This window comes from Anopheles merus, chromosome 2R (genome assembly GCF_017562075.2).
Source record: "Anopheles merus strain MAF chromosome 2R, AmerM5.1, whole genome shotgun sequence".
Taxonomy (NCBI): domain Eukaryota; kingdom Metazoa; phylum Arthropoda; class Insecta; order Diptera; family Culicidae; genus Anopheles; species Anopheles merus.
In genome coordinates this window covers 52,372,916-52,387,355 of record NC_054082.1, presented here as the reverse complement: position 1 = coordinate 52,387,355, position 14,440 = coordinate 52,372,916, and the positions used below count along the sequence as shown (strand labels likewise).

The window sequence follows — 14,440 nt, the reverse complement described above, 5'->3', positions numbered from 1 at the left end:
TCCGAACGAATCAGGCTTGCCACGGTCGGAATTGGTTTTATTTATACTCAAGATAAGTTATGGGTTTCGTACATTTGGTTTTGTAGTATGTTTTTGTCCTAATTAAATGTTATTGTCATTGGTAACAATTTATAAATTGAAATGGTGTGGGGTGTTTGTCGATGTGTGCCTATGCTTCAGTTTTACTGTATTGCGAAGGAAGGTTTCAACTATTGTTGTTAACTATTATGCGTCTTTATAGTGCAATAGTGCGGTTTATAATAAATTATATTTAGCAGATATGCTACACTTCAAATTACGGACGTTTTGATTCGAATTCCGGACTGCCTCAAAATTCCGTTTATTTGAGTCTTCAAATTAACACTTTTTTATTTTTTTACTTATTCTATGTTCTAAATACCCAATTCTGAGTGTAGGAGTCACTTAGACCTACAGAACGACGGTCTTGAAAACAACGGGGTTTGGGTGCTGCTTTTCTCTTGTGATAGTGGAAGCATAGAACCGAATAAGAGGCGAAAGAGGCCAATTGGCTCATAGTCTCTATCAAAAAAATAGAACAGAAGAACTTCTATGCGAATTGATGGGCTTTCCCGCAGGTCCATCAAAGCATTTGTCACATATATCTTCACAATGTACCGCCAATACACTGGCTGTCACAGTCTGCATGAGCACAGCAACGATAATGGTAGTAGATTGGTCCAGTTCGCCGCAGCGAACAATCTGGTTGTAGGAAGTACCAAATTTGCGCGGAGGGACATCCACAAAATGACGTGGGCGCACCCGGATGGCGAATCCTTCAACCAGATCGACCACGTGTTAGTAAGCCGCCGACGACAGTCGAGTCTGTTAAATGTCAGAACATATCGAGGAGCCAATATCGATTCCGATCACTACTTGGTTGGCTTAGTGATACGTTGTAGAATCGCCCGCCCCCGCGCCAATGGGGGTGGAGAAAACACGCAGCCTCGGCTCAACACGGACTCTCTAAGGGACATTACTGTCCAACAGGAATTCAAAGCCGCTTTAGACGAGTCTCTACTACCAGAAAACAGATATGAAACTACGAGCGAGAGGTGGAACGCTCTAAAAACAAAAATAATAAACTGTGCAAGAAATATACTCCCACCACGTCGTGGCAACACCAAATCTGGCTGGTTCGACGATGAATGCAGACAAGTGACCGAACGTAAGAATACTGCATACCGAGCAATGCAGCAACGGCATAGAACGCGGGCATGCGCAGAGGAATATTCACGGCTCAGACGCGAAGAGAAAAGAGTTCACCGCTCCAAGAAGCATGCTTTGGAAGAGCAAAACATGCGGGAACTCGAGCAAACCAGAGAGGCGTACGGACCGACACGAAAGTTTTACCAAGCGATAGCAGGTCACCGAAACAACGTTGTACCTAAGGTAACCTGCTGTCGCAACAAGGATGGAGATCTGGTCAGTAACCAGCCAGAGGTCCTCTCGCGGTGGGCTCAGTACTTTGATGAACTACTCAATGACCAGTTTAGCGAACAGCTAGAAGCGCCACTAGCAGATGGTGACATGCTACTGCCACCTAGCATAGAAGAAACACGAAAGGCTATCCGTCGGCTGAAAAATAACAAGGCACCCGGAACCGACGGAATTGCAGCTGAACTGGTCAAGAATGGAGGTGCACGACTAGAAAACGAGATTCATCAAATTGTTACTGAGGTGTGGGATAGCGAATCGATGCCTTGTGATTGGAATCTCGGCATCATCTACCCCATATACAAGAAGGGAGATAGGTTGGACTGCAACAACTACAGGGGTATTACGGTGTTGAATACCGTCTATAAAATATTCTCCCCGATCCTTCAGGATCGCCTTGTCCCGCACGTCGAAGAGATAGTCGGAAACTATCAAAGAGGATTCCGAAACGGAAAATCTACCACTGATCAGATCTTCACCATGCGGCAGATCTTGGAGAAGATGGCTGAATACAGACACGACACATACCATCTCTTCATTGACTTCAAAGCCGCATATGATAGCATAGCCAGGGTAAAACTTTATGACGCTATGAGCTCTTTTGGAATCCCGGCCAAACTGATAAGGCTAGTTAGAATGACTATGACCAACGTCACATGCCAGGTGAGGGTGGATGGAAAACTCTCAGGACCTTTTGCTACCACCAAGGGTCTGCGCCAGGGGGACGGGCTTGCTTGTCTCTTATTCAACCTGGCGCTAGAGAGGGCCATCCGTGACTCGAGGGTGGAGACTACGGGAACCATCTTCTATAAGTCAACCCAGATCCTGGCATACGCTGATGATATAGACATCATTGGTCTGCGGCTCTCCTATGTAGCAGAAGCCTACCAAGGGATCGAGCAGGCGGCAGAGAGCCTCGGATTGCAGATAAACGAGGCAAAGACCAAACTGATGGTGGCAACATCAGCGGGCCCACCAACAAATAATCAGAATCTACGTAGGCGTGACGTGCAGATAGGTGAACGCACTTTCGAAGTCGTCCCACAATTCACCTATCTTGGGTCAAAGGTCAGCAACGACAACAGCATGGAAGCTGAGTTGCGCGCAAGGATGCTGGCTGCCAACCGGTCATTCTACAGCCTGAAAAATTAGTTCACCTCAAAGAACCTGTCGCGACGGACGAAGCTGGGACTATATAGTACCTATATAGTACCAGTACTCACATACGCCTCTGAGACATGGACACTGTCCAAATCTGACGAAACCCTCTTAGCCGCGTTCGAGAGGAAGATGCTCAGAAGGATACTTGGCCCCGTATGTGTGGAAGGACAATGGAGGAGCCGCTATAATGACGAGCTATACGAGATGTACGGCGACCTCACTGTCGTACAGCGTATAAAGCTCGCCAGGCTCCGGTGGCCTGGCCATGTTATACGCATGGAAACGGACGACCCAGCCCGTAAAGTCTTTTTAGGCCGTCCACAAGGACAGAGGAGGCGTGGTAGGCCCAAATTGAGGTAGCAAGATGGCGTGGAGGCGTCCGGCATTAAGGCCGGGATAACGGACTGGCAGACGAAGGCGCGAGACCGTGAGCGGTTTCGGACACTCCTGAGGCAGGCCAAGACCGCAAAGCGGTTGTAGTGCCGGATAAGTAAAGTAAGTAAGTAAGTATCTTCACATATCGTTGTATTCTAATCATTGTCACTGTTTAAAACACATTTTTTTTATGAATTGAATATTGAGTTTGGACGAAATTCAGAGCACAATTTGATAAAACACTGCTATTTTCACGTTTATAACCATTTGCGCAATATATTCTGATTTATTTCTATGCACTTCAACACGATTAGTAGGAGTTATCGAAGAAGTAACACTGGCATCGGTTTGAAGCAAACCTGCCAAGAACGCATCTGGTGGTCAGTTCACCACTAAAAATATTTATTTACTGTGTCATCAAGGCCTACTAGGGGTAAGACACGTATTAATTGATTCTAGTACATCATGACGATCATCTAAAAATTTAAAGTGGAATGGCCAGGGTCAAAATATAAAAAAGTTAAATAAAACATCATGAATGTCCGGAAATTGAAGTATAACGGAACTTTGTTTCAAGCTCGTTATGTTCAACCACCAGAGAAAAAAGGAATTGTTCGGTGAAGAGTGCAGACCAGCACTATCCGAGAACGAAGCAGCGCGCGTCCGCATGCTACGGCATGACACCCGTCAGAATGGAAGAACTACAGACGATTCTTCCAGGCCAAACGGTGCCGTTTTGAAGAGTCGGATAAACAGCTGCTGGAGCAATTAGCCCAATCGGGGGACACCCGATTGTTCTACAGGAGATTGAAGGAGGCACGGAGCGGGTTTGCCCCTAAAACCGCAATGTGCCGGGATGCGGAAGGAAATGGAAGTTGCTACTACGAAGGACATCTGAATGGTGCAGAGGCAGGAGAAGCTGGTGCAAGTGGCAGAACAAGGCAACCACCACAGCAGCAGCACAGCAGTAACAACAGCGACAGCTTCGGCACAGACGACGAGGTGCCTCTGCCAGTGATGGAAGTCTGCTGGCAATGATGGACTTGCGGCCGAGCTCTTGAATATGGGGCCGGAGAGGCTTATCGTCGAACCGGTGGAGTGGAAGCTGGGTGTTATTCACCTAGTCTACAAAAAGGGCGACAGGCTGGACTGCTCGAACTTTCGAGCCATCACAGTCCTTAATGCCGCCTACAAGATCCTGTCCCAGATCCTGTTCTGCGGACTTGCGCCCGTTGCTACAAATTTCGTTGGCAGCTACCAACATACCAAATTTTCAATCTTCGGCAGATCCTCAAGAAGTGCCGAGGGCGCCAGATCCCTACGCACCGCCTGTTCATCGACTTCAAGGCGGCTTACGACACCATAGACCGGAATGAGCTATGCAACATGTTGTGGGCAGCCGTGCGTGCCGACCCCTGGACTTGCCGTGGCAGTTGCGCAGCCACCGGTCAACGTCCAGGGGGACGACAGTGTGTGCACGCACACTGTCGCACACACTAAGCGCGCAAGCCTTAGTGTGTGCCGAGGAGAGTGTGCACGAAGGCCTATCGAGCAGGAGCTCTCGGCAGGGGTGCTCGGTGCGGCTGGCGCGCGGCCTACGTTGTAAAGTGTTGTACGTTTTAACGTGTTTATATTTCGTTTATTATTATTTATTATGTAAAGTTTTAATGTGTAAATAAAAGTCATAAATGCAAAGAGCAAAGACACAACAATGTAGGTTCAACAAAATATTTTGTTGGCCATTTCCGGACACCATTGACCATTTCGAGTTTAACCGTGTCAAGACGCAGGGTTAATTTACTTACCCAAATTTGCTTCACACTTCGAAGAATTTAGCAAATTCCACTTTCCCATTTCTTTCAAACTCACACAACAGATGTACGCATCAATGGTTAATAGTTTTTCGGTTTTCCATTTCTAAAAATATTCATTATGTTTCTCCATTTTCTCACCCCCTCGCCCCGCGCTCCTTCTGCTGCCTTCAACGTTCGTTCTGCCTTCACAGTGCGCTTCATTTCTACATCTTTCGCTGCTCTAACTTAACACGCTTAAGTGTCCGCCACCTCCTCGCTCGTCCAGTAAATCGGCTCGTGCCAGTAAATCGGAGAGTGAATGGCAGAACACACTTGAAGCAACACATTTAGGGATCTTCAATCAAACAATAAATGCTGTTTTCATGTAATGTCATGCCTCTTATCCCCACCTTTCGCTCGTTTTAGACAGGTGAGATGGTTTTAGATGGTGTGTACTTAAGCTTGTTTGTATTTACTTTGAGTCAATTGCAAATGAGATTTCGGCCTGTTAGAGCAAACATTTAGAACTATATTTCCGTGTTGATAGTGTCCACAAGAGGGACACCAAACGAAACGGAAACGGTGTGTCATGCTGGCCGTTTATGCGAAACGACACAGACAGGCAATAAATTAAGTTTGCAAACTTTCTCTAATGCTCTCAATAGAATCATCTTTGTGTTTTAAACCGTTTAGATTAGCCATTTTTGACTCTCTCTCTCTCCCTTCCCATTCTCGGTACATGTCGATCAAAATGCTCTTGCAATCAAAAATAAGTATATATCAATTCAACCATTCACGGCAGCAGTGTTTGAAAATTTAAACGAATTTTGTGTCCTTTCCTTTCCCTCTTCCCTGTCAGCGTTTCTTTTGTTTCGTAATTAAACACAACTAACATAAACAATTAGGCGATCATACAATCTGTTTCTTTGTTTCTTCTTCTTCGGCAGCATCGCGAACGTTTCCTTCTGCTTTGTTGCCTAGTATGCTGCGTCTTTCTAAACCAATTTACCTAAACCGTTTCAACGTTTTTCACACGGTTTGCTCTGCAACAGGCCAGCGGCGTTGGGTGGGAGGGAGGTGGTGATTTTGGGGAGTGGGATGTTGGGATGTCCATGTGTGCACAATACACGGGATGTGGTGAGCGAATGTACGAACGCGTACCACACACACACACACACGCCATTGCCGCTCACCGTTTTCCCGTTCCGGCTGAAACCGCTAAGAATGCGCTCGAAAGGGCTCAAAATACTGTACACAGAGCTATGAGAGGGATTAGAATGTTAATTATTATGTGCAAATGTATGCTTTCTCGCTACTAAGCAACTGGATTTGTTGTTTCGCCTACTATATGCAAACGATCACACTTTTCCTCGCGCCTCCCCCTTCCTCCCGCTATACACAGTTTGCCGGCCGGCTTTTCTTCCCGGCTGGCTCTCCCTCCGCCCCTGGAAGGAGGCTTAATTTTTACATTTTCTTTTGTTTTGTTGATCTTTTACCTCTTCTTTCCTTCTTCTTCTGGCTGCTTTCTTGCACACACACACACACAGACACAACGCATTCTTTCACTCGAGTTTTGTTTGACACTGGTTGGGGATACGATTTGGTTCATTTCTCTATTAAGATGGGGAAGAGGTGGTGGTTTCCGTTTTTATTTCTTCTGTTTTGTTGTTTTGTCATATTCATTTCCATATGTGTTTTTTCACTCTCTTGTTGCTCTTTTTCTACTCTTTTTGCCTTTCCTTTCATCCTTTCAAATCCAAACTGTTTGCTTCAACAACTAGACGATGCGCTTTTACATCTCATTTCATATGGGTTTATCCTGTTTTTTTTTTAATGTGCTTCCTTCAGATTGTTTGTTTTTTTTTTTTACATAATGCACGCCTAGAACAGTGGAGAACTGTGACTTCTTGCTGTTGGTTGTTTCGTCGTCCTGTTGGTTGTTCAGTGTTGCCGATTACTAACTTCTTCTGCCTTCTGTTTTCAGTTTTACCTTTGCTACCTACCGCACTTAGACACGCTTACGTTACTTACTATTTACTTTGTGATTCTGCTTCTTCTTAGCTTAAAAGCTACCGCTTTTTCTCTCGCACTTCTGTCTCACTTCGCCTCCTTCTCATATACACACACACATTCCCACGCCCAAACTCACACACACACACACACACACACGTGCGCACACATGCAGCATACAATTCACATATTATTACATGATTAGAAATCTAAAAAACAAATAATTAACTGAGATAGAGCGAATGCGACACTTATATGTAGCCACCGCTTTCGAAGGGCGCCTTTTTGCCTTTTATATGTGTGTGTGTGTCATGTGGTGTGTGGGTGGTTGATGCTGTGTGTCTGCGATTCTTTCCTTTGTACATAGTAGCAGCTTGTATGCATACGCGCTCACATGTGCAATTGACGTTATGCATTCCTCTACGTCGCATTTGGGCTTGGGCGTTCCTTCCTCCCCCGATTCACCACGAACGGCCGTTGTTCTTTCGTCACATTTAAGTCACTTGATGTGTTGCCCGTGTGTGGTAGTTGATTCGTAGTGCCCCGCTGTGTTTTGCCATTATCATCATGAATCTGCGACAGAAGCGGCACAGAACGGATCAATCTCTAGGACGCACCACGGTACGAAGCAAGTTCCTTTTTAGCCGGCTGGATGTTCTATACACTGTCGCAAAATACACACACAAACACACACACAGACAATTCCTCAACAAACGGGTGGTGGGGGCCTTTTAGTAGATCACCTCGTACACGGTTGCTTTCTTATCACCGGAGCCAGTGACAATGTACTTGTCATCGGTCGAAATATCACAACTTAGTACTGACGAGGTTTCCTTTGACTGTTTGGAAAACAGCAGAAAGTGCGAGAGAGAGAGAGAGAGGGAGAAATCGTTCAATTATAATCGTTACCATAGCAACGGTTGATGGAGGAGTTGGCGCTGAAAACGTACCTGGAAAATGCTGGCACCGTAAGGCGTACGCCATGCGTTCAGCAGATTGTCCTTTCCGGTCGAGACGAACCATTTGCCACAGGCGGCGAACCGCAGCGACAGCACGCAGCTCTCGTGCAGATGCAGCTGATACTTGTCCTGCTTCGTGGCGTGCAGTACCTCCACGTGCGAGTTCTCCATTCCGACCGCTAACCATTCGCCTGTATACATTGGAGCGAAAAGAGACAAGTGTTGAGACTGAACCCACTGGAGCGGCACACTGCACACCAAAACTTACCCGTTGGACAGTAGCCGAGGGAGAAGATTTGTGAGCTAAAGTCATGCTGCTGCAGCTGGCGACCTTCCCGCAGATCCCACGAGCGGACCGTGTTGTCCAACCCGCCGGTCCACAGGCGCGACCCGTCCGGGCTGATGTCGATGCAGGACGCACCGTCCGTGTGGCCCTGGAACTGGCGCACCAGCGTCTGGTTGTGCAGATCCCACACGGCAATGTTGCCGTCGCTGCAGCACGAAAAGCACACCTTCGAGTCGGGACTGATGGCGAGCGCGTAGCAGGCGGGCGCCGCCGACGTCAGCTCCGCCTTTATCCGGGGCGTCGGGCTGGCCAGGTCCCAGATGGACAGGTTCGACGCTTCGCCCCCGACGATCAGCGTTCGGCCGTCCGGCAGCAGCTTCACGGAGCGGATATAGTTGTCTCGCTGCTGCGAATTATAACCAACCGGCCATTAAAGGGGCGGGTCTGCTAGCACGCAATTTGCAGGCGCAACGCCGAAAGCGAATCCACTTACCAGACAGTCCAGCTGGCTGACGGGGCTCTTGTTGCCCGGCTGCGATATGTCCCACACCTTCACGCAACCCTTGCCGCCGGTGTAGACGTACTTGGTCGGGTTCGAGATGGTGACCGCACACACGACCTCCCCGTGCGAGAGGGTGTTGATTTGGCGGGCGTGTCGCGGAATGCCGGGCCCGGTAAGGGCGTCGGCCGGGAACGGGACGGGCTGCGGGGCACCTTCCCCGTTCATGTGGTAGGAATAGGCACTGGTGTAGGGGGGGGTGGGGGAGGGGTGAAAAGGAGACCAGTTAGACGGTGCTCAGTGAGAAGTGGCATTCCAGCGGGCGCTGGGGAAGTGACAATACTCACGGTTTACCGCTCGACACGGGCAGCGCGATACCGTTGGTGCGGACGTGACCGTGAGGATCGAAAGGCATCGGAGGCCGACCGTACGGGTCGGGCGGTGGTCTGGCGTACGGGTCCGACGGTCGCTGATATGGCGAGGGAGGATAGCCGGCGGCTGGCGAAGGTACTACGGCTTTCGGGACACCGCCGGGTGTGGACGAGTTGGGCGTGGGGACGCGGGCCTTCGCGCCGGGAGTTCCTGGTTTATCGAGCTAGAAGGGGAGGGTAAGGGAGAACGAATCGAAATACGATTAGAGCACGGATCGTCAGAGAGAAAGCGGGGTTCGTCGCTTGTTGCTTACATCCTTCGTTTTGAGGCTGGGCGTTGATCGGGACGAGCTCGAGCCAGAACGGGACGGGGGTCGATCGTTGGCACCCTTCAAACTGCTCGAGCCTGCCTTATCGCTGCCATTCAGCCCGATACTGTCCCGATCGCCACGATCCGACTGATGGTCGCCGTTCGGCCGGGGTGACGGTGAACCCTGCAGGAGAGGAACAAACGTTCGAGAATTGGAACCAGTGGGGGAAAACACACACACACACAAAAGCTCTTCGCTTAGCGAAAATAAGCATTTACTTCTAGCGTAACAACACTCGTTTTGCTGGGAACCACACAAAAAATGGCAACGAATACACAAACTGGGAGGAAGGTGGTACACCCTACACAATGATACAATGTAAACACAACTAGAAACACAACAGCTTCTACCGGGGAGGGGACAGGCAGAACGAACGCAAACGACGACAACCGATAACAGGAATGTGGTGTGTGTATGTGTGTGTGATTGGTGGACTGGAATTGGTGTGTATTGGATTACTTTGTCTACAGATACTGAAGGTGTTTCTAACGATGGTAGGAGTCGATGAAGGTAACTAGTAACGATGCAACACATGTGTAGGGTAAAACTAATCACATACAACTAAATGGGAAATGACAACAGAAAGGAGACGAATGAAGTACGAAATAAACTAAAATAAAAATAAAAATGCAATCTAAAAGGACGATGCAGCAGAGCATGGGAGTTATATGAACGAGATGGTTGAGCCAGGAGGAAAAACAAACAAACAAACAAACAAACAAATAAACAAACGATAAACATACGCCAAAAAAAAAGCTAAAGACGCTAAACAGCTTGCACTAGCACTCACACACATACACACGCACTAATAAAGGACACAGCACGGTGGGAGGGGTGGCACGGTAGTGATGGTGACAAAGGAATGATGAGCAACCAGGACTTATCCTTTATTCTTAATCTGACTCCAACCAAATCAAATGCTACTGAATTTAAATTTTGCGCTGGTGAGAGTGTGTTTCTTGACTTGAACATCTCGCTCTTGCTCTCTGTCTCTCTCTCTCTCTCTCTCTCGCTTACTTTCTTTTCGATCATACAAACTAGAATGCGCGCCACGTTAATTCGAGCGAACGCAAACCTTACACGTACACACACGTACACGCAAACACACACACACACACACACACACACACACACACACACACACACGCACACACGTACAAACACGCTCACACACACGCACACAACCCTTACCGTTTCGTTCGCGACGTCCACCACTAAATCCTGATCACTTTTCTCACCATCACTTTCCTGCAAAACAATATAGGGCAAACGGTTCAATACTCGGGTCAAACTGAGAGAATTGAGAGGGAGGGTACGGTTGGACGAAAACGGCACAAGGTGAGCAACGAAAACTGGGCAGGACACTACTACCGAGGACGAGGACCACATAACAGCACGAAATCAATCAAACGGGATGTAGCATAAGAAGCTTGTGACCATCAGGCGCGATCATTCTAGGTTGATGATCGATCATTTTACAACATCATTCTGTCTACTGTTTTGTTGCATAATTTACATTTTGTATTCCTTTACATTTTGTTCATTTTGTATTCCTTTACATAGGGTGTACATTTTGAGAATAATTTTGTAGACTTTTCACAAGCTTCTACATGTTTGCAATGTTTTTTTTCACATTTTACAACAATCGAATGTAACATATAGAACCTGCGCAAATGGTTCATGTTTTGATATATTTGCAAAGAAAACGGTTAAAGAGTTAAATAATTAATGTTTTGTGTGCGTGTGTGAGGATTGTATCATACTTGCAACCATACGAGCACAACACACAACGAAACGCATTGTACGCATTGAGCGCACAAAAAAAGAAAGAAAGAAAAAAACGAATCTTAAAAGCAGACACAGACGAAACACACGCTCTAAGCACACCCTCCTCTCTTCTGACTGAGCTATGATGCTGCGGGGAAAACGGGGACGACACGCATATATGCTCGATCCTAACAACCTCTCCCGGCACGCGACGACAGCTACTTACGTGGTTAAGCTTTTCCTCTTTCCGCCGCTTTGCTTCGCCGTCCAGCTCGAGGGGTGACCGTGGTCGATACTTTTCCCGATCCGCCGGTGATACGGAGTTGCGCTGTGGAATGGATTCAAGAGAGAGAGAAAATTCACACATTAGGTTCCTTCGCGCTGGCGGAATGGAAATCACGCTCCGCAACATACCATACGCTCCTCAGCGGAGGGTCCACCGAGCGGCACTTTCAAGTCCTCCCGGTGCAGATCGGGCGGTGCCTTCAGCATACTTTGCGGCGCTCCGTGCGGCAAACCCATCGGGCCACCGAACGCGGTCAGCGGGCCGGCGAGGGCTCCGAGCCCCGGGATCGGTTGCGGCGGTCCGCCCGGTATCTGCTGTGCGTGAATCTGCTGCTGCGCAAGTGGACGCAAACGGGGGTGGTTTAGGTGTGTGTGTGTTTTTTTTTTAGAAAAATGCATGGAAAAGGTGAGGGAAGAAAAGAGACAAAACACAATTAGTCGATCACAACTGCACGTTGCATTGCGAATGCGGTGGTGATTGTGGCGGTGGAAGAAGGAACAATGTGTGACACACAATCGGAGGGGTATGGGTGGGGGGGGGGGGGGATTGATGGTAATTAACGTTTAACGCGAAGTAGAATGAAAATAGAGATGCAAAGGCAAATGGAACAAAAAACGAGCAAAAAAAAAGGGGGGAAAAGTCTGACCAAAATTGACTACCATATAAAGCACGCTTGACGACAACACACACACATGTTTGATTGAGTGATGTGAATGGGAATGTGTAATGAAGATTCAGAAAGCAACCCAATCCAACCCCCCCACGGAACTGTCATTCCGGAAGCATGCACACACACAGCTGTTTATTACACGGCATACAAACATACACAGAAACATACAAACATCATGCTGGGCCCCCCAAGTCCCATGAACGTGGAGTGGGGATCGTGGGTGGAAGTGGGGGAACTGGGGGTGGTTCAATGGAAGTGTCGGTCGGGAAGCAGTAATTATGATATTTGAGTGATTTAATTAAATTGTTATAATCATTATGTGCGCATTAACGTCAATCGTCTGTATGTGGCGCGCGCCTCGGTTGGTCAGTTGTGTGTACTGCCCAGGGATATGCACACACACACACAGCAGATATTTGTTTGTTCGCCTGCACCTGGTTGGGTGGACGGTGTGGGTTGAAGTCTGTTTGGGCATGCACACCGATCATGAATAATGACCATTCCCAACACAAACAACACCAACAGCATCAGAGCGCAGCAGATGGCAGGGCAGTGTGTGTGTGGTGTGTCTCGGTATGCAACGGAACTTCCAACGGTGCGGAAAGGTGTGAAAATAAATATTTATTTTCCGTCCCGGCACACACTCCCTTGTGCAATCTCCCCCACACCACAGAGCCACCCTCCTGTCAATGGTTTGATTTTTGGCCCTTTTTTAAAGCAAACTATCACGTGTACAAGATAAAAAGGCATACATATTATTAAACTGGTTAGTACAATGCGTACAACAGGAAGCTGTGACACGAGTCTGGCCTGTACTTGTAAACTTGTAAAGGGCGAATTGCGAGGTTGTCAACATGGAAAAGACAAAGTAGTAATGTTATGTTAAAAATAATAAAAATAAACACATTGAAACACATGATATTGGAAATCAAAATATCTGAAGTAAGGAGATCGGCTCAAAGTGTCATAGAAAATAAAAAGACAACTTCACAAAAGGATTATTCAAATGATCCGGTTTTTCCAGTGGTTCTAATACTTTTAGGCCACTTTCTTGTCCATTTTTTTATGGGAAGTGAACTTTATGCACTGGGAATTGGATACTACGGCACCCTTTTTAGGCAAACTTATTAAGAATCCCATAGCATGTCCAATTACCAAATTCCAATATACAGGGGGTTTACCAATCCAATAAACAACTGTCCACTTTTTTATAACAATCGTCTTATTTAATAGATACCGCTGTCTACCACTTGAACACACGTCATATGGTGTAAACTACTCTGTCCAATTTAATAACACAAGTGTCATCTTCGATTGCATAACAGTCAGATTCGACACAGTTTGTTGTGCCAATCATAATCTTATGATTTAATGTATGGTTTATGCTGCATTTTACTTGCATAAAAGAAATGTATTTGAATCCGTTTTATTTTAACAAAATTTTACCTAACAAAGCAAACCGTGCCGAATCTGACAGTTGTGCAATCGAAGATGACAATTGTGATATTAAATTGGACATAGTAGCTTACAGCTTTGGGGCGTACCCGTAGTACAGTCGTCAACTCGAACGACTCAATAACACGCCCGTAATGGGTTCAAGCCTGGAATGGATCGTTCCCCCTGTAGTAAGGACTGAACTGACATGACTATCCGGCTACGGTGGTGGTATTGATTTGAACGTCTGCGTAGGACGTTTACACCAAATAGAAGAAGCTAGCAGCATCTGACGGGTGATCAAGGTATACAGCGGTGTCTATTCAAAAATACTATTGGTTATACACAAGTGAACAAATGTTCATTGGACTGGTAAACCCTGTAAGGAAGGTGTTGAGTAATGAATTTGTACGGTATAAACATATGACCTTCTGTCACTTGAATTTGCTGCTTGGGAATTGTATTGAGGGGACGAATGAAGGAAACAAGGAATAAAGAAGGAGTCTAGCGCAAGCGTTCAATCAGTACAGACGTTCCTCTCTCTACCAGTTGAGAAATTCACTAACTAAAACATTATGGTCCTTCGTAGAACCGGATAGAATTGGCTATCGAGATAACGACAATTCGTTGCACACGGGTGCATTAGTGGCAGTGTATTGTGCGTTTGCTGTTTCGATATTCGTAGAGAGATTGAGGAAGTGTGCATAACGGCAGTGTATTGTTCGCGCGAGTGTCACAGTGTGAGTTGGACACTAGGACATTCAGTGTGCGTGTAAAATAGCTGTGCGCGTTCGGACAGGCTCATACTTGAGCATACGCATGCGTTAGATCGTGCACTTCACAAGTGGCTTAATTGTGAAGTCCAGATACGCAACATTTGGTGCATCGAGCGTTCAAAGTGTAGAACGTTTTCGGTGAGAAGTGTTGTGTAGCTTCAGTGCGGGAGTGCAAGTGTCCCCACAAACCGAGTACCTGACTTCCAATTCGTGGAACGTCGTTGGTG

At 47.0% G+C, this 14,440-nt stretch overlaps 1 protein-coding gene across 20 annotated transcripts in view; it reads right to left on the bottom strand.

Annotated features, from left to right (window-relative positions):
• Positions 1-4,883: 4,883 nt before the first annotated feature.
• Positions 4,884-14,440, bottom strand: part of LOC121589001 (protein groucho-like) — a 193,981-nt gene continuing 184,424 nt past the window's right edge. For 12 of the 20 annotated variants that reach the window (XM_041907508.1, XM_041907519.1, XM_041907520.1 and 9 more), the window contains 9 exons: positions 11,462-11,665; positions 11,274-11,375; positions 10,472-10,528; positions 9,224-9,403; positions 8,886-9,133; positions 8,533-8,782; positions 8,022-8,445; positions 7,745-7,944; positions 4,884-7,633 (listed from right to left, as the gene is read on the bottom strand). In XM_041907508.1, the coding sequence (XP_041763442.1) occupies positions 7,526-7,633; positions 7,745-7,944; positions 8,022-8,445; positions 8,533-8,782; positions 8,886-9,133; positions 9,224-9,403; positions 10,472-10,528; positions 11,274-11,375; positions 11,462-11,665 (1,773 nt within the window). In that variant the 3' untranslated portion in view covers positions 4,884-7,525. The remainder of the gene's footprint in view (positions 7,634-7,744; positions 7,945-8,021; positions 8,446-8,532; positions 8,783-8,885; positions 9,134-9,223; positions 9,404-10,471; positions 10,529-11,273; positions 11,376-11,461; positions 11,666-14,440) is intronic. The other 8 variants (XM_041907515.1, XM_041907521.1, XM_041907518.1 and 5 more) reach the window with 5 other exon arrangements.